Genomic DNA, 18197 nt, shown 5'->3' with positions numbered 1-18197 from the left:
GTATTTTTATTTTACAGATGGGGTCTTGCTGTGTTGCCCAGGCTGGAGTGGAGTGGCACGATCACAGCTCACTGCAGCCTCAACCTCCTGGGCTCAAGTGATCCTTCCACCTCAGCCTCCGAGTAGCTGGGACCACAGGAGCACGCTACCACGTCCAGCTAATTTTTAAATTTGTTTGTAGAGATGAGGTCTCGCTATGTTGCCCGGGCTGGTCTTGAACTCCTAGACTCAAGTGATCCTCCCACCTCAGCCTCCCAAAGTGCTGGGATTATAGGTGTGAGCCACCGCGCCTGGCCATGGCTCCCTCCTGAAGGCTCCAGGCCTAAGTGTCCCACCCCCTTGTTCCGTGGCTCAGCCCCTGGGCAACTCCTGCTTGCCATGGCTTTGGCTGGCACTTCCATGGCCCCACTGCCTGGTCAGTCTTCACAGGCTCGGCCCCCAGTAGCTGCGTGGTTTCTGCTTTCTTCCTGCACTCTGGTGGTCACAGGCCCTGCTGCGTGGGTACAGGGCAGGCGGCCAGGGCTGCAGTGTAAGCTCTGTGAGCGCAGGCGGCCCTGGGCACTGCAGCCTTGTTGCATGGACATGCTCCTTGCACCCTTGTTGACGAATGAGTGAAGGTGTGTGGGAGTGAATCCCAGAGGGTTCAGGCCACGGCACTGGGGGAGGACCCTCCCGGCTGCCTCCCAGTGGGCTTCAGGGGCTCAGATAGACCCTGACGAGCACCTCTGTCCTCTGCTCCTGGCCAGGGGCTGCAGAGAGCTGTCAAGGGGCCTTGGGAGGCACAAGCAGGCCAGGGTCCCAGGGAGGGGAGGCAGGAGGCAGCAGGGCCGGAGGGTGGGGTGCAGGGGTGAAAGGAACAGGACAGTCTGGCCTGGGGGTGCTGGCTGTGGGGGACAGGAGGCCAGGCCACAAAGCAGAATGGTGTGTGGGCAGGGAGCGGGTGGGAGCTTTTATCAAAAGGCTTTCAGGGACTTTTTATATTTAATGATCGAAACAAAAGATATCCAAAACCGCAGTTCCTAAGAACCGCTTGTTCTTACCCTGCTTGTACCTCTCCTAGGGCTTGACCCTGGCCTCCCGCCGGGCCTGGCAGCGGACAGCAGGGTCCCTGCTTCCCAAACTGGGTGAAGGAGAGCGTGGGTCCCCAGGAAGCGGGGAGGTGATGCAGCTGGCCTTAGGATGCCCATTCTGGAACCTTCTGGTGGAAGGAAGCAGAGATCAGTACACTGTGGTGGATGCACACACTCCAGACCCTCTCCCTGCTGTGCAGCTGTCTGATCTGGGCTCAGAGGCTGCCACTGCTCAGCGCCCCCCTGGGTAATTTTGCAGGAGGCCAGGAGGGTTCCTGGCAGTTAGTGCCGCCCACACGGAGAAATTCAGAGCCGTATAAATGGGTCTCTGGGGCCTGGAGGGACTGCACATCTCGGGCCTGAGGCGTGGTGTGGACCTGGGAGGATGGGGGGCCTACTGCTGGCTGCTCTTCTGGCTTTGGTCTCAGTGCCCAGGGCCCAGGCCGTGTGGTTGGGAAGACTGGACCCTAAGCAGGTACAGTCCTCCTGGGGGTGGAGAAAGCTGGTCCTCAGGGGCCGGCCCCTCCTTTAAGGCCACACAGCTTCTGGGTCCCCCAGGGCCAGCCCAGACCAGCATGGGCAGTGGGGAATGAGTTGGGCCAGCCTTTGGGGGTCCCAAAGGCAGGAGCCTCAGGGCAGGAGGGGTGGATGCTGGAGGGTTGGAAGCTGGAGGGCTGGAGGATTGGAGGCTGGAGGGCTGGAGAATTGGAGGCTGAAGACTGGAGGTTGCAGAGCTGGAGAGCTGGAGGCTGGAGAGCTAGAGGTTGGAGGCTAGAGGGGTGGAAGGCTGGAGGGCTGAAGGCTAGAGGCTGCAAAGCTGGAAAGTTGGAGGCTGGAGGGTGGGAGGATTGGAGGGTGGAGGCTGGAGGCTGCAGGGCTGGAAGGCTTGAGGCTGGAGGGTTGGAGGCTGGAGGCTGAGGCTGGAGACTAGAAGGGTGGAAGGCTGGGGGGCTGTAGAACTGGAGGCTGGAGAGCTGGAGGCTGGAGGGTAGAGGCTGCAGGCTAGAGGAGTGGAAGGCTGGAGGGCTGGAGGGTGGGAGGGTTGGAGGCTGGAGGCTGGAGGGCTCGACGGTTGGAGGGTGGAGGCTGGAGGCTGCAGGGCTGGAAGGCTGGAGGCTGGAAGGCTGGAGGCTGGAGGCTGGAGGGCTGGCGGCCCTCACAGGAGCGGCCTCAATGCAGCTTCTTGGGCGCTGGTACGTGCTTGCGGTGGCCTCCCGGGAAAAGAGCTTTGCAGTGGAGAAGGACATGAAGAACATCGCGGGGGTGGTGGTGACCCTCACTCCAGAAAACAACCTTCGACTGCTGTCCTCTCAGCACGGGTGAGTGGGGTGGGTCCTGCCAGGCCTTCCCGCAGGCAGGCCTGTGGCTCAGGCACATCATGTCCTTTGCACATCTGCTCCCGGGCACCACGGCCTGGGGGTTCCCACGGCCCCTCTGCTCTCCCCTCACTTTTCCCGCTGGGCTCTGCTCAGAGACACCAGCCCTCTGCCCAGCTCCTCACAGCTGTGTCCCTGGGGCCTCCAGGTGGGACTCCCACCTTCAATACTGCGGCCGGGCACCGCTCTGACCACGCTCCTTGATGCATTCCTGTCCTGGGCCATCTGGCTGCAGGCTGGGGTCAGAGCTGGGGAAGCCGGTCCTCTCGGCAGGCTTTTCCGGGAATTCTGTTTAAAGGAGGGTAATGCATTTGGGCCTAAGAACCACTGGTTCTTTTATAATATAAATCCCCAAACAATATGGTCATGCAGGCTGTCGGCCAGACTGGCCTTGTGGCCTCAGGCCGGTGCACCTGACCACACGCATGGCTGGTGGCAGTGTGCAGGGATGGGTGTCCAGCCTCCAATTCTCCAACCTTCCAGCCTCCAACCCTCCAGCCCTCCAGCCTCCAACCCTCCAGCATCCACCCCTCCTGCCCTGAGGCTCCTGCCTTTGGGACCCCCCCAAGGGCTGGCCCAACTCATCCCCCACTGCCCATGCTGGTCTGGGCTGGCCCTGGGGGACCCAGAAGCTGTGTAGCCTTAAAGGAGGGGCCGGCTCCCGAGGTCGTGCTATGCAGGGGACACCTACAGGGCAGCCAGGCTGCAGGGGTAGCCATGCTGGGGCAGGAGTCAGTGCCTGCCTCCCTTCGCAGAAGAGTGACCTGCTGGGTGGCGTGGTGGGCGTCTACCCCGGCAAGCTGGTGGCAGAGCCCAGGCCTGAACCACTGAGCCAGACACAGGGCCCAGAGAGGAGAACCTGCCCTCCTACCCAGCGTGCCCTCCCCCTGCACCTGTGCCTGGAGGCTATGGGCAGGGGCCCTGCTGCACCCCCCAGGCCAGGCCTGGCCTCAGGGTGAGCTGGGACCAAGGGGCTCCAGGCTGAGGTGGCACCTCACACGTGGCTTTCCTAGTTCTTCTTGCTGTTTCTCCCGCATGGACTTCAGCCTCAGCTTCCTTTGTTGGCAAATGCCACTGCACCTTTGCTGGGTTTTGCTCACTCTGGAGACTGACCACTTAGGGAGTGCCGGCCTCTTCCCCTGAGTTGTGGGTGAACCTCCCGTCTGTTGAGTCTCCTGTTGCGTCCTCAGCAGCATTCAGCGTTCCTGGTGGAGATCTGGCACTGAGGATCTCTCAGGAGGTGAATAGCAGTGTCCGCCCCTCTCAGGACTCCCACGCCATCCACTCTCTGAGAGCAGGTTTCCAGGCATCGGGGCATCTGGCAGAAGATGGAAGCTCTGGCCTTGCTGCCGGCTGGCCTGGCCTGGACTCGACTCCTGAGCTCCGTCTCCTCTCACCGGGCCCCGGGGTCTTGACCCTGAGTGGGTGATGGGCCTCTTCTTTTCCAGGCTGCAGGGGTGCAGCCAGAGTGTCATGGAGCTGTTGAAGCGAAACTCCGGATGGGTGTTTGAGAATCCCTGTGAGTCTGACCACCACGGCCTCACCCAGGCCGTTCTTCCCTGCGGCCAGGGACGGACTCCACTCCTGAATGCCAGGCTACAGGTTCTGGTCTTAGGATTGGTGCCCATCCTGAGGGTGAAGAGAGGCCCCTGGACAGAGGACTGGAACCTTGCTCCCAGCAGGCTCAGATGCCAGTGGAGTCCAGTCAAGGTCCCCGTAGGTGCAGAGGGCAAGGGGCCTGTCCAGTGGCTGTCCATAGGGACAGCGCTGGGCCAGTGTGACACAGCCACTCCTCGTTCACACCCGGGACAGGCTGGGGCAGTGCTCGTCTGTCTGTCTGTCTGTCCATCAGTCTCTGAAAGCCCCTTGATGCTGGCACCAGGTGGGGTCGGGGTCGGGGGACAAAGCTTGAGGGCTCTGGGTGTGTTTCGAGGGGTCTCCTGGGATTGGGAGCTCTCACTTGAATTGGACCCTCCGTCCCTGTGGCCAAGCACCAGCCCAGCAGCCCCTGGATGGATACAGCAGCTGCCCTCCCCCACGGCGGGGGTTTTGTTTCCCAGCAATAGGCGTGCTGGAGCTCCAGGTGCTGGCCACCAACTTCAGAGACTATGCCATCATCTTCACTCAGCTGGAGTTTGGGGACGAGCCCTTCAACACCGTGGAGCTATACAGTGAGTACGCCGTGCGGGGGCCACGCGGGGAGCTGTGTGGTGGGTGGGCCACTCGGGGCCTCATGCAGGCCAAGTTCCCCCACCTTGAGGCTCGCTGCACTGGAGGTGGCCTTGGAAGGGCCGGGGCCAGCATCCCAGGGCAGGTGGTCTCCTCCCTGACCCCAGCCCCTCCCTGGCCCCTCCCCGGCTCCTCCCTGTCCCCGCCCCGGCTCCTCCCTGTCCCTGCCCCTGCTCCTCCCTGTCCCCGCCCCAGCCCCCTGGCTCCTCCCCAGCTCCTCCCTGGCCCCGCCCCAGCTCCTCCCTTGCCCCGCCCCATCCCCTCCCTGGCCCCTCCCCGGCTCTCAGAGGTTGCTTCCCCCTGCACTGCCCTGGTGCCCCCAGGTCGGACGGAGGCAGCCAGCCAGGAGGCCATGGGACTCTTCACCAAGTGGAGCAGGGGCCTGGGCTTCCTGTCCCAGCAGCAGGCCCAGCTGCAGAAGGACCGTGAGTGTCCACCGGAGCAGCCACAGGGGAGGCTTGGGGCAAGTTCTGGTGCCCACAGGGCATGATGGGGTGGCACAGACCCTGGGGCTGATTCTGGCTTCTGCCTGACTCAGTCACCCTCAGGGAGTCAGGCAGGCTGAGGGGGTCCTCACCTGCCCCTGCCCACAGTCAGGCCTGGGGGCTGGTCCCCACAGCAGACGAGTCCTGTGGGCGGGGCCAGGGGGGCTCAGTCCTTTTTCACAGCCAGTCTTGCCTCCTCTTCTAGTCACCTGTGCTCACAAGATCCTCCCGGTAAGCCGCCGTCCTGAGCCTCACCCTGGACTCCCCTGGGGATTGGGGTGGGGGAGGCCACCGTACGCACAGTGGGCGGGAGGACCCTCTGCCCAAGCCCACGGGTTCGTGGCTCCACTGCCTCTAGGATGGCTGAGGGTGTGGAGGGCGTCTCCGTGGTGGGCTGGGCCCCTCACACTTGTCTTGGTTTTCAGTGAATGCTGCGTCCCTAGTAGGGACAGCGCCTGCAGGGTCCTGTGACCCGGCCAGGGTCCGCCCATTTCGCTCAGCGGCTCCCAGGGCTCAGCTCCAGCTCAGAATAAAGCAATTCCACAGCAAACCAGGGGTGCTCTTGACTGGGGGCCAGCCGGGGAATTGCGGGGAGGATGGCAGGGGTCGTCACCAAGGGCCACAGAACCATAGAGCCAGCTGCACAGAAGACGCGTGCCCGACCCAGTCCCTTGCCAGAGCCCCTCTGGGTCTTCAGACACCCCAATTCAGGCCCCGCCTTGGAGGTGGGGGCTGGTCAGGGGACACAGCCTGGGAGGAAGCCAGCAATGACGTCCACCAGGACCACGGCTGGGGTGCCACAGGCTCCACAGATTGCCTAGGACAAGAGCGTGGAGGCTGGTGGGGCTCAGAGGGGCCCCTGACCCCCCAGGCTCAGGCTTCTCTGGGCTGGAGTTGTGGCTCTTGCCTAGGCAGGGGCGGGGACCCCAGATGCCCGAGCCTGCAGGTCCTCCTGTGTTCTGATGGGCGTGGGGGGCTGCCTGCCGTCCTGGGAGAAGCACAGGCCGTGGGGGCCTCGGGGCTGGATGCGGGGCTTGGGACTGTTCGAGGCTCATGCTGGAGTGAGGTGAAGCGCACATAGATGCCTTGACCTGCAAGGCTAGGCATGCACACGTGTGCACATGTGAGCACGTACCCACACATGCGCACACACACACACACGGGCGCGGGCACACAGCCCCGGCCCACCCTTCGGTGCCTGCTCAGGTGCTGTGGTGCCCTCAAGAAGGTGGCGGGGGCAGTGTATGTGGCGGCCACATGGTGCTCCCCACGCCCACATATGCCCCAGAACGGCTACGACCAGCCCTTTGCCTGTCACCTGGAGGCCTGGGATGAGGGCCAGGGCTTAATGAGTCTCGGGCACACACAGTGACCCCAGGCAGGGCACTGAGGGCAGGAGGGTCCTGGGGCCTCAGAGCGGCCTCTGTCTGCCGGGGCAGCCCAGGCCAGCAATGACCACGGGGCGGGGCTGTGTTGGCTGTGTCTGAGTGTTTGGGGGTGGTCCCTGGGCGGGGAGAGGGTAGCAGAGCCCAAGGCCACACCTGCTGCCTCCCTCCCCTCCCTCCCCTCCCGACCCAGGCTGGTGGCTCCAGGGAGGTTTAAACACTGGCCTTGGCGGCTGAGGGAGGAGGAGGAGGATGAGGCAGGGGCTGCTGGTGCTGGTGCTGGTGCTGGTGCTGGCTGCAGGGTCCCAGGTGCAGGACTGGTACCCCAGGGAGTCCCACACCCTCAACTGGAACAAGGTGAGCCATGCGCCGCTGGTCCCTGAGCCGGGCACCGGCCCTGGAGCTGGAGGAGGCTCCTGCAGAGTCTCCCGGCAGCCGCCCCGGAGCAGGGCTACCAGGAGTTCCAGGCACGGGCGATGCCCACCTGGCTTCTCCCACTGCAGCCTCCAGCACAGGGGCCCGCAAGCTGCAGGGCAGAGGCAGGGAGCCTCGAGGGGTTCAGGGGAGTCGGGGGGATCAGGGAGGGTCAGGGTGGAGGGGCCCAGGGAGCTGTGGCCGAGGAGGTTGAAAGACACCGAGAGGGCAGAGTGGGTGTGGAGCAAGCGGGGCATGTTCTGTAGCGGGAGGGCCCGGGCACCTGCAGAGTGAGCCGTGGGAGCAGCACTCATTGGCACGGTGGTGCCCAGGGCGCTGGGGTTGGCAGCAGGCAGAGTTGGGGGCCGAGGGCCGGCGGGAAGGGAAGTGGCCAAGCAGTACCCAGCCCCTAGGAGGCCACGTGGAAAGGAGCCGGGGCCTCTGAGGTAGGGAGGCCTTCCACCTGCTGGTGCCACGGCCCAGTCCTGTGCTACCTGGGGTCCCTGACCTTCTGGGCACCTGGTTCTCTGCGGCCCAGCTCCAGTGGCCAGGGCTAGAGTGGCCGGGACCGAGGCGGCACCCGGGTGGGGCTGGATCTCCGGTTCACAGAAGGGTTGCTTGTCTCCTGGGTTCTCTAGCTGGGAACCTCAGGGGTGGGGACAGCCCCTGGGTGGCAGCTCCTGTCCCCGCCCACACACCTGCTGTGCAGTTTTCAGGGTTCTGGTACATTCTGGCCGTGGCCACTGATGCCCAGGGATTCTTGCCGGCCAGGGACAAGAGGAAGCTGGGAGCGTCCGTGATAAAGGTGAACAAAGTAGGCCAGCTCCGCGTGCTCCTTGCCTTCAGCCGGTGAGTGGGCAGCGCCCCCCAGGCAAGGGTCTCCTCTTCCAGGGGGAGGGAGCTGCCTGGGGGCTGGAAAGGAGTCTGGGAGGAGCCTGTCTGTCTGGAAGTTCCACAAGGACTGTCCCCCAACTTCCTCCCCCTAAACTCGGAGGAAGCCGCCTGCAGCCCCTGGGCCCCCACACAGGTGGGAGTTGGGGGTTTCTCCTGGGCCATGGGACAGGCCCCGGTCCGAATTGGAAAATCCTCACACCACGGAGCCTCAAATTGACAAGAGTTAGTGAAGCAAAAAACTGGGGACCTGGTGCCCCAACCTTCCCAGGTCCCACAGGAGCAGGGGCGGGACCGAGATGTGTCGGTGGGATTCGGTGGCCGGCGTGGGGCGGGGAGGGGTTCCCTGGTCTGCAGCCTGAGCCCCTGCCTTGCCCCAGGTTGAAGGGGTGCCAGTCCCAGGAGGTGATCCTGAGGAAAGACGGGAAGAAGCCGGTGTTCAGGAACACCCGTGCGTACGCGGTGGGCCTGAGGGAAGGACGGGAGGGCGGTGTGCTTGGGCTCTGAGCCCCGGAGGAGCTGCGTGGGACGCCTCTGTCCCCTCTGTGCCTTGAGCAGGCCTGGCCCGGGAGGGGAGGCGCCAGGAGGGCACTCAGTCCTTTCTGGACACTGCACCCGTCTGGGGGCTCCGAGGCCTCAGACACCAGGGGTCAGGGCTCTGGGTGGGCACAGCCACGCCATCCGGGAACCAGCGGGCATCTCTGGGTGTCTCTTTCAGTGAAAGGGGTGAAGGCCTTCCAGGTGCTGTCCACTGACTACAGCTACGGCCTGGTCTACCTCCGCCTGGGGCGCGCAGCCCAAAACTACAAGAATCTGCTGCTTTTCCGTGAGCGGGCACAGTGGATGGCAAAGGATGGTGGAGGGAGTGCAGAGAGAGGCATAGAGGGGTGCTGGGCACACGGGGCCGGGCAGGACCCGGGAGTGAGGTGGGCAGAGAGAGTGGGGGTTGGGGCGGTGGTCAGGGCAGGGGCAGTGGAAGCCGAGACCACAGCAGGCAGGTCCTGGAGGTCGCTGAAGCAAGGATGGGGAACGTCAGGAAGAGGCTGCAGAGCAGGGTGGGCCATCCAGGTGGCGTGGAGGCCACCATGATGGTGGCAGGTACAGGTGCAACGTTCTGCGTGAGGGATGCAATGGGGATGAGGAGGTGCCAGAGGGGTCCCAGGTAGGAGTCTGCCCGGAATGGAGGGGTGTGGAAGTGACCTGGTGTGGGCTAAAGGCCACAAACCCAATTCTAGGCACCAACCACTGGGGGTACAGGGAAAGGAGTGGCCCTCCTGGTTTGAAGGGGTCGAGGGGAGGTGGGGTCCTGGGGTCTCAGTCGAGGCGGGGCACACTCAGGGTGCAGCAAGGCGGGGCACAGCTGGGGGATGGCTGGTGGGGATTCTGCAAGCAGAGAGGGCTCCCCAGGCAACAGCGTGGTGACCCTGGCTTCCCGTGCCTAGCTGCCTCGTAAGTGGGGAGGGACCCAGCGGCCGCTGTCCTCCTGTGGCCGATCGTTGCTTCACACCTAAGCTCTGAGGACATTTCAGCAGCTCCCAGGGTGGCGATGGGGGCCAGGGTGCAGATGCTAAAATGGCTGGAGCTGGAGCCTCTGATGCGATCCTGATCTCAACCTCAGATAGACAGAACGTTTCGAGCTTCCAGAGTCTGAAGGAATTCATGGACACGTGTGACATTCTGGGGCTCTCCAAGGCCGCCGTCATCCTCCCAAAAGACGGTAAACTGTGCCCTCAGCCTTTTGCCCTCCTGGCCTCACCTGCCCGTCCCACCCAACGGGGAGCTGATTCATTGAGGGAAGGAGAAACAAAAGGAGCCATCTGAAAGGTGCCATTTTTTTTTTTTTTTTTGAGACGGAGTCTGGCTCTGTCGCCCAGGCTGGAGTGCAGTGGCCGGATCTCAGTTCACTGCAAGCTCCGCCTCCCGGGTTCACGCCATTCTCCTGCCTCAGCCTCCCGAGTAGCTGGGACTACAGGCACCTGCCACCACGCCCGGCTAGTTTTTTGTATTTTTTTAGTAGAGACGGGGTTTCACCGTGTTAGTCAGGATGATCTCGATCTCCTGACCTCGTGATCTGCCCATCTTGGCCTCCCAAAGTGCTGGGATTACAGGCTTGAGCCACCGCACCCGGCCGAAAGGTGCCATTTTAAAGATCTGCCCAAATATGCCTCCTGCCCCGCCTCCTGACACCCCTGAGAATCGGGGCTTGGCCTGGCAGGCCTTGCACCGACAGCGAGAGGTGCCCGGAGCAGATGCTGCATCTGACCAGGCAGTGCCACAGCTGTGGCTACAGGATTGGGGGCTGCATGGCTGTGTTCTCGTGGTGGCCAAGACGAGCACGCGTGGAACCAGGGGGCGGCTGGGGCAGACGTGTTCACGGCTCATGTTTCTCCTCCGAGCAGCCAACCCACGCATGGTCGTGTTCCTCTCCCACAGCTTCCTGTGCACACACCATCCTGCCATGAGAGCCAGCGTCCTCTGCTCTTTCCTTTCGAGGTGTGGTCCTCCCAGACCCGGGGAGCATTGTTCCAGATGTCAGGTGGAGACCACGGCTTGTTGAGAGGTGTTTGGTGGCTCTAGGTCGTTGACAGTGTGAAACTCAAGTGTTTCAAGGGATCCTTTATGATCACAGAAAGAATGAGGAAGAAGGGTACAGGCTGACCGGGTGGCGAGATGTCAGTCAGGCCCCTTCCGCAGTGTCCTCTGGAGCACACTGCAGGCCGCTGCTGTTCCCTGTCTTCCGTGAAATAGACCATAGGCTGACCCAACGTAGTCCTCGCCATGTGCCTTCCCTCTGCCCTCCATGCCGCCGCCACCCTCTGTGTTCCTTGGCATCCTGCACTTTCCCAGGAAGCCGTTTGCACCCAACATAGAAGAGCCCCTAGGACGTGCCAGGGAGCGTGCTGCCCCTGTGGCTGCATTAGGGAGCAGAATCGGCAAACGCATTCCCAGAGTTAATGCCCGATCAGGAGACGCCAACCTCAGCAGCGTGATCACCCGGATACTCGAGTATAGACCCTAGATCATCCGGATACTCGAGTATAGACCCTAGAAGTCTATCTAGGGGCAGCCAGGGCCCAACAACAGCAGGTCTGACTCATTCCATCCAGGGCAGCATCAGGGAGAGCTTCCTGGGGGAGGTGGCATTTGGGTTGACTAGGGAAGGGTGGTGGGTATTAACTCAGTTTCAGTGGGGCTAGAGGAGCAGGGGTGCATCCCTAGAACAGGATATGACTTCTGAAAAGACATCAGAGTAGAGAAAATGGCTTCTCAAGGAGATTGGGCATGCCAGTATGAGAACGGCGGTGGGGAGAGCCACGCAGAGGAGCAGGAGGGGGCCCACCGGACCACGGCACCTTGAAGGCCACAGTGAAGGGCTTGGGTCTCATTCAAGGGGTGATTGTAGCAGGACGAGCCGCAGACAAAACTCCTCAGACACCGGATTAAATAAGGAAGAGGTTTTTTATTCGGCCAGGAGCGTAGGCAGACTCACGTCTTAAGAGCCGAGCTCCTCGAGAAAGAAATTCCTAGCCCTTTTAAGGGCTTACAACTCTAAGGGGTCCACGTGAAAAGGTCATAATAGATCAAGTAAGCGTGAGGAACGTGACTGGGGGCTACATACATCAGCCTACAGAACAAGAAGTTTTACAGTGCTTTCTCCTACAATGTCTGGAATTTACAGATAACACCAGTAGTTTTGGTCAGGGGTTAATATTATTATTATTTTAACCACCAGGGCCAGGTGGTGGCGCCAAGGTCATCTGGCTATTTATCTTCCGTTTCTTTCCAACTTTTTGCTTTCTCCCTTTTCTCCTGTCTTATAAACCAGGGAAAAGGGGAGGTGGGGGAGAAGCTGGGAAGGACAACAGGGGAAGTGGTGGTCTCATTCCATACGATGACAGGAGGTTGTCTGAGACGAACCCCCTCGCTGAATGAATGGACCTTCCTTTTTTTTTTTGAGACGGAGTCTTGCTCTGTCGCCCAGGCTGGAGTGCAGTGGCTGAATCGCAGCTCACTGCAAGCTCCGCCTCCCGGGTTCACACCATTCTCCTGCCTCAGCCTCCCGAGTAGCTGGGACTACAGGTGCCTGCCACGTCGCCCGGCTAGTTTTTTGTATTTTTTTAGTAGAGTCGGGGTTTCACCGTGTTAGCCAGGATGGTCTCGATCTCCTGACCTCGTGATCCGCCTGTCTCAGTCTCCCAAAGTGCTGGGATTACAGGCGTGAGCCACCGCGCCTGGCCCCCATGAATGGACCTTCTTCTGGCCCAGGGGGTTCCAAAGAAACCCTGAACCCCTGAACCCGAGTCCTCAGCCATGACGGGGTGAGAGGTCAGACCCCTCAAAGAGTGGTTCTGTGCAGTCCATGGAGAATTCACTCAGCTGCACGTACACATGCTTCTTTCATGAATATTCATGACTCCTGAAGCTTGTTGAACATCTGTATTTGGCCATCTCCTTCAGCACAAATTCCTGTTCCCTCTGCCCCTCCCTCCAAGTGTCTGTTCCAGGCTTCTGGCCCGAGGCTACGCTTCCCAGCCTGTCAGAAGGGCTGCCTTGCTGGCTGCAATCCCTTATGAGAAATAAAGCTCTCCTGTGTGCGGAAAAGTAGTTAGGAGCCCAAGCAACATGGTGAGACCTCATCTCTACAAAAAATACAAAAATTAGCTGAGCGTGGTGGTGGGCGCCTATAGTCCCAGCTACTCAGGAGGCTGAGGTGGGAGGATTGCCTGAGCCTGGGAGGATCACGCCACTGCACTCCAGCCTGGGCAACAGAGTGAGGCCTTTTCTCAAAAAATATATACATAGGCCAGGACAGTGGCTTACACTTGTAATCCCAGCACTTTGGGAGGCCAAAGCAGCCAGATCACAAGGTCAAGAGATCAAGACCATCCTGGCCAACACAGTGAAACACTTTCTCTATTAAAAATACTAAAAAAATTAGCCAGGCGTGGGGGCACACGCCTGTAATCCCAGCTATTCAGGAGGCTGAGGCAGGAAAATTGCTTGAACCCAGGAGGCAGAGGTTGCAGTGAGCCAAGATCACACCACTATACTCCAGCCTGGGTTACAGAGCAGACACGGTCTCAATAAACATTAAAGAGTGGCAGAGATGTGACCATCTCTTCCAGAATCCCAGGCCAAGGCATAGTCATGGAGAGGTGGGCCCAGGCCCCCGGCCCCCCTCCGATATCCCTGCTCCCTCATGCCGGCTAGCTGCAGAGGCAGGACGTGAGCTGAGCGGGAGCCCCAAACTGCTGTCCAGCCTCGAGAACCCCGAGTGTGGGCCTCTGAACCGCCCATTCACCAGGGTGAGGGCAATTGCTCTGTTCCGGGGCCTCCAGCTCTGCTCCCTCCCTTCCCTGGGCCCAGGGAAGCTGCCATCTCCACAACTCAATCCTGTCAGTGGGGAGGAGGAGGAGGAAGAAGGGAAGGAGCCGGGAGAATGGGGAGAGGGGCCACTTGGGGTCCCACGGGCAGGGGGGGAGGGACAGCAGGCGAGGTTAGACACGCACACACCACCCGCACCAGTGCACCTCCCTCCGCGGCTTGCCAGCTGGTGGGTCAGAGTTGCTTGAGGTTCTGTGGGTGCCAGCCGCCACCCCCTGCAGAGCCCGTGCGGTCTATGACGCCCTTTCATCACACACAGCCCTGTGGGTTAGGTCCACTCCATGGCCCTGGAGTGAGCCTCAGAGACACCACAACCTCAGCTGCTTCCACCATTTCCCTGACCCCCATTTCAGAGGCAGCGGCACGGCCAGGGTTCTCTCTGGAGGAAGATGAGAACAAGTATCCAGGAGAGGCTGGGTGTGGTGGCTCACGCCTGTAATCCCAGCACTTTGGGAGGGAGGCACAGGTAGGTGGATCACCTGCGGTCAGGAATTTGAGACCAGCCTGGCCAACATGGTGAAACCTCCTCTTTACTAAAAATACAAAAATCAGCCAGGCGTGGTGGTGCATGCCTGTAATCTCAGCTACTTGGGAGCCTGAGGCAGGAGAATCCCTTGAACCGGGGAGATGGAGACTATAGTGAGCCGAGATCATGCCACTACACTCCAGCCTGGGTGACAGAGCAAGACTCAGCCTCAAAAAAAAAAAAAAAAAAAATTGGGGGGAGCCCACAGGTGTGTCTGCTACCGATGAGCTCCCAGGTGAGCCCACAGCTGTGGACATCCTTGCTCACTGGCAGCAGAGACAGCTGCAGCCAGGCCGATGGGGCTGGCCAGCGATCCTGGACACCTCCGACCTCCCGAGGGCCCTGTGCAGTTCTGTCCTGGAGTTACGATGGTCACTCTGCTGGGCCTTCGAGGTCCAGGTTGGGGATGAAAAAGTGGCAGGGAGTGGCCTGAGGCTCTTGCCAGAGCCCCACAATTTTGGTCATAGTTTGCAATTCCCAAGGGTTCCGGCACGGGACTGGGCACCTGTGTGGCCCCATGGAAGGTGTTTATTTATTTTTATTTTATTTTTTTATTATTATTTTTTTGAAGGTGTTTAAAGACCCAGAGTCACCAGTTTGGGCTGACGGCTTTTTCACTGCACGTGACTGGGTCATCTTTCTTCTTTCTGTTAAACAAACGCCCTAACAGTTTCAAAGAACTGGATAGGAAGGGCCGACCTCCAGGTGACGAAAGCAAGGTGGACCGTGGGGTCAGGCCGAGCGTGTCTGCAGCCCTGGATCAGGCCTGCACTGTGAACGGCCACTGGCTGTGGGAGGTCCTGACATGCCCCAATACTGCAAACTGGGGACATCAGAAGCTCATTCTCAGTTCTAGAGGCCTGGACTTGGAAGTCCAGACCCAGGTGTTGCAGGGTTACGCTCCTCCGAGGGCGCTGAAGGAGGCTCTTTCCTGTCTCTTCCAGCCGTGGGCGGTGCTGGTAGGTCTGGGTGTTCTGAGGCTGGGGCTGTAGCTCCCCCATCACTGTCCCCCTCTCCTGAGGCCTTGTCTGCTGTGGCCGGCCTCCTCCTCTCAGCAGTCATTGGATCTAGGACCTTATTTTGTCTTTGGATTTGTTTTTTTGAGATAGGGTCTCACTGTGTCGCTCAGGCCGGAGGGCCGTGGCACAATCATGGCTCACTCCGGCCTCGACCTCCTGGGCTCAAACGATCCTCCTACCTCAGCCTCCCGAGTAGCTGGGATGAGTGTGCAGCACGACACCCAGCTAACTTGTTTTTATTTTTTGTAGAGTCAGGGTCTTTCTATGTTGCCTGGGCTGGTCTCGAACTCCTGGACTCAAGTATCCTCCCAGCTTGATTTCTCAAAGTGCTGGGGTTACAGGTGTGAGCCGCTGCGCCCAGACACCCTATTCCACACACGATCTGGGGTTACAGGTTCAGGTGGAATGACATTTTGGGGACACTGTTCAGCCCTGCACAGTCAGCTTCCCCCGATCTGCCCCTGCCAGGGTCAGACCTCCCCAGCACTCTCCCTTCCCCATGGGGGCTTGATCCCTGCTCATGGCCAAAACGTCCTGGGGTGCCTGGTTTCACACACTCTGCAGTCCCAGGAGCACTTGCCAGCAGCCCTGCGGGGCTCCACTGGGTACTCTGACTTGTACTCACCCTTCCACCTCCATCACGTGACCAGGGGCAGGGGCGTGACACCTCCACCTTCCCACTCCCACACCCACTGCCCACTTCACCGCCCACTTCGTTTGGACTTCGTGTAGAGGCCAAGAGCCCCTACGTTTTCTCCAGGAATGTCTTCCAGCCTCAGAGCCAGCTTCGTCCAGGCCTCGACCTGAAGATGATCACACGCCTCCTTCAAACCCCTCCCCATCAGCGCGGATCAACAAAGCAATTCCAGAACGTCCCAACCCTCAGGGGTGTGGTGGGGGGGGAGAGCTTGCGGGGGATGCAAACCCTTGGTGATGACCTTGGTAATGACCTTGGTGTGAACCTGTGTGTCCACAAGGCAGCCAGAGCAGGGAGGGGAAGGTGTCCACATTTAGTTGATTTGTTGTTTTATCCAGAATGGTGATCTGTGAAGTCTGGAAGAAATTCTGAGTCATCACAGAGAGTGTGGGTGCTCTGGGACTGCAGGCTGTCTGTTGCTGTCACTTTTGTTTTTTTTTTTTTTTTTTTTGAGACAGAGTCTCACTCTGTTGCCCAGGCTGGAGTGCAGTGGCACAATCTCTGCTCACTGCAACCTCTGCCTCCCAGGTTCAAGTGATTCTCCTGCCTCAGCCTTTTGCTAGCTGGGATTACAGGCATGCGCCACCATGCCCGGCTGATTTTGCATTTTTAGTAGAGACGGGGTTTTCCCATGTTGGCCAGGCTGGTCACGAACTCCTGACCTCAGGTGATCCACATGCCTTGGCCTCCCAAAGTGTTGGCCTTATAGGCGTGAGCCACCACACCCAGCCCGGGCTGACCTGCACAGAAGTGCCATCTACCTACCCTCTGACTTCTGTCATGTGACCCGGGGCAGGAGATGCGACATCTCCACCTTCTAAGTACCCCACTGTCACGGGGCAGCTCCTCTCTCAGGTGGTGGGGCTCAGGTCCTCTCCTGGGGCTCAGCAGGTCGTGGCCTGCTCCGGGGCTACGCATACCGGTTTTAGTAAGTGCTCGGTAGCTCTTCCCCCCAGCACAGAGCAAGTGCTGGGTCGGGGTGCAGGGAACTCAGTATCTCTGGAGAAGGAGATGTCTCTTGCCCTCTCTCCACAGCTAGAGCTTTCACTAGCTACAGAGCTACAGCCAACTCCTGCACCAGCTCAGAAGGTAGAGCCAGCGCCAGCTACAACTCTGGTGCTAGTTCCAGGATCAGAGCCAGCTCCAGCAGCACACCCAGAGATAGGGGCAGGTCTAGGCACCTCTGTGCCGGCTCCAGTACAGCTCCAGCATCCACCCTCCAGCCAGGACCAGCTCCAAAACCATTTGCATGGCCTCAAGCCAGTGACAGGTCCAGAGGAAGGGCCAGCTGCAGCACCACCTCCAGAGCCAGAGCTGGCACCAGACATAAAGCGATGGCTGATTCCACAACCAGAACCAGAATTAGAGGCCCTCTAGAGCTACAGCCATCTCAGACCTGCAGCAGCTCCTGCACCAGCTTCAGAACGACAGCCAGAGTTCCTGCCAGCTCTAGAGCGAAATCCAATCAAGAACCAGCTCTAGCACCATATCCAGAGCTAGCACCAGCTCTGACACTCTTCCCAGGGCAAAGATTAGCAACAGCAACACAGCTAGAGGCAGTTCCAGAACGTCAGTCCCCGGGGCAGAACCAGTTTGTCTCCAACATCCCTGTCAGTGCTAGGACAGAGCCTGCACCACCTCCGGAGTTGGAGCCTGCTCTGGTGCCAGCTCCAGCCCCAACACCAGGTGGGGCCACACAGGGAGGAGCATCAGACCACACAGCTGCAGCCCAGTTGCGAGGTGTCCTGGGGTCCTGGGCTGGGGCTTTTCTTAGGAGCCCTGAGGTGTTTTCTGGCTTTGCAAAGGCAATGAAAATTTGAGTTGAATTTATCAACTGCTCCTGCCCCCTCTAAGCCAGCACCCGAGCTGCAGCCAGCTCCTATGCCAGCTCCTGCACCCTGGCCTTCCTGGCCTTTGCCTGTGGCTGCAGAGAGCAGGCTGAGCGAGAAGCCTCATCTCCTGATGTCCTCTCCAGGCTTAAGGCCAGAGCGGTCTGCCCTGAGCAATGCAGAGGCTGCCCAGCCCCAGGACAGCAGCGCGGCCTTCCTCCTAGCCCCTGCGGCTCTGGCCTGTCATCCCCTGCTATGGAGTTCGCGTCCTGGTCCGAGTCCTGGCACCACCGTTCGCAGCCCGGCGACCGCGGCGAGTCGCTTGGTCGCGAGGCCTCGGTGTCCCGCCCTGCGCGGTGACCGAGGTCCCAGAACACAGCGCAGACAGGGCGCTGGGCAGGCCTGGCCGGGGTTACCCGGCCGGCCGGGACCCTCGCCCGCCTCAGCACTCATTAGGCGCCTGGTGTGTACCCGCGCCCATGGCCGACACCGGTAGAGCCCCTGGTGGGGAAGGGACGGCGCGCGTCGTGGTAGACCCACGCTGCCCCGGGCGGGCGCTGTTCGGCAGTTACGGGAGCCGCGGATGGCTGGGACCACTGGGACCCACGGGCTCGTGGAACGTCCTCCTGACCTGGCCTGGGAATCCTCCGCGAAAACGGGGAGCCGCGAGTGTCCGTGGCGTGCCCGGCACCCGGCGGGTCGGCGACGGCGCGGCCCCGGCTGCTGGCCCCGTGGGGCGTCGCGGTGCAGGACACGGGTCACGGTGCTTCCGCTGCTCTGCGTGGCGAACCCACGCGCCCACCCGCCAGCCACGGAGCAGCGCCCACCGGCGGGCGCGGGGAGGGGCACGGCCGGGGACCGCTGGGGGGCGCTGCTTGGGCGGGGAGGATT

At 60.9% G+C, this 18197-nt stretch overlaps 2 protein-coding genes and 1 long non-coding RNA gene across 4 annotated transcripts; 2 read left to right on the top strand and 1 right to left on the bottom strand.

Annotated features, from left to right (window-relative positions):
• Positions 1 to 334: 334 nt before the first annotated feature.
• On the bottom strand, positions 335 to 18164 carry LOC140713005 (uncharacterized). Its single transcript, XR_012094904.1, has 3 exons — positions 17938 to 18164; positions 2608 to 2734; positions 335 to 1198 (listed from the first exon to the last, which is right to left on the bottom strand). It is a non-coding gene; the product is annotated as an uncharacterized lncRNA (long non-coding RNA).
• Positions 1414 to 5822, top strand: LCN6 (lipocalin 6). Of its 2 annotated transcripts, XM_073022103.1 has the most exons (7): positions 1414 to 1545; positions 2250 to 2389; positions 3895 to 3965; positions 4507 to 4617; positions 4999 to 5100; positions 5366 to 5391; positions 5586 to 5822. In XM_073022103.1, the coding sequence occupies exons 1-7, from the start codon at positions 1456 to 1458 to the stop codon at positions 5586 to 5588; spliced, it is 543 nt and encodes a 180-aa protein (XP_072878204.1). In that variant the 5' UTR covers positions 1414 to 1455; the 3' UTR covers positions 5589 to 5822. The 2 variants fall into 2 exon arrangements, with proteins under 2 accessions (XP_072878204.1, XP_008003792.2); XM_008005601.3 differs by lacking the exons at positions 5366 to 5391; positions 5586 to 5822 and having other exon boundaries at positions 1424 to 1545; positions 4999 to 5179.
• On the top strand, positions 6798 to 11395 carry LCN10 (lipocalin 10). Its single transcript, XM_073022157.1, has 6 exons — positions 6798 to 6902; positions 7669 to 7808; positions 8231 to 8301; positions 8569 to 8676; positions 9469 to 9567; positions 10284 to 11395. The coding sequence occupies exons 1-6, from the start codon at positions 6798 to 6800 to the stop codon at positions 10310 to 10312; spliced, it is 552 nt and encodes a 183-aa protein (XP_072878258.1). The 3' UTR covers positions 10313 to 11395.
• Positions 18165 to 18197: the final 33 nt, after the last annotated feature.

Source organism: Chlorocebus sabaeus, chromosome 12 (genome assembly GCF_047675955.1).
Source record: "Chlorocebus sabaeus isolate Y175 chromosome 12, mChlSab1.0.hap1, whole genome shotgun sequence".
NCBI lineage: Eukaryota > Metazoa > Chordata > Mammalia > Primates > Cercopithecidae > Chlorocebus > Chlorocebus sabaeus.
The sequence above is the reverse complement of the archived record's forward strand: the minus strand, read 5'-3'. Positions and strand labels throughout refer to the sequence as shown.

Excerpts from the sequence above, each read along its gene's own strand:
- LCN6 (XM_008005601.3), top strand. The coding sequence starts at position 1,456 with ATGGGGGGCCTACTGCTGGCTGCTCTTCTGGCTTTGGTCTCAGTGCCC. Across the intron at positions 1,546-2,249 it reads GAAGACTGGACCCTAAGCAG|CTTCTTGGGCGCTGGTACGT; the intron begins GTACAGTCCTCC and ends GCCTCAATGCAG. Across the intron at positions 2,390-3,894 it reads CTGCTGTCCTCTCAGCACGG|GCTGCAGGGGTGCAGCCAGA; the intron begins GTGAGTGGGGTG and ends CTTCTTTTCCAG.
- LCN10 (XM_073022157.1), top strand. The coding sequence starts at position 6,798 with ATGAGGCAGGGGCTGCTGGTGCTGGTGCTGGTGCTGGTGCTGGCTGCA. Across the intron at positions 7,809-8,230 it reads GTGCTCCTTGCCTTCAGCCG|GTTGAAGGGGTGCCAGTCCC; the intron begins GTGAGTGGGCAG and ends GCCTTGCCCCAG. Across the intron at positions 8,677-9,468 it reads CAAGAATCTGCTGCTTTTCC|ATAGACAGAACGTTTCGAGC; the intron begins GTGAGCGGGCAC and ends TCTCAACCTCAG.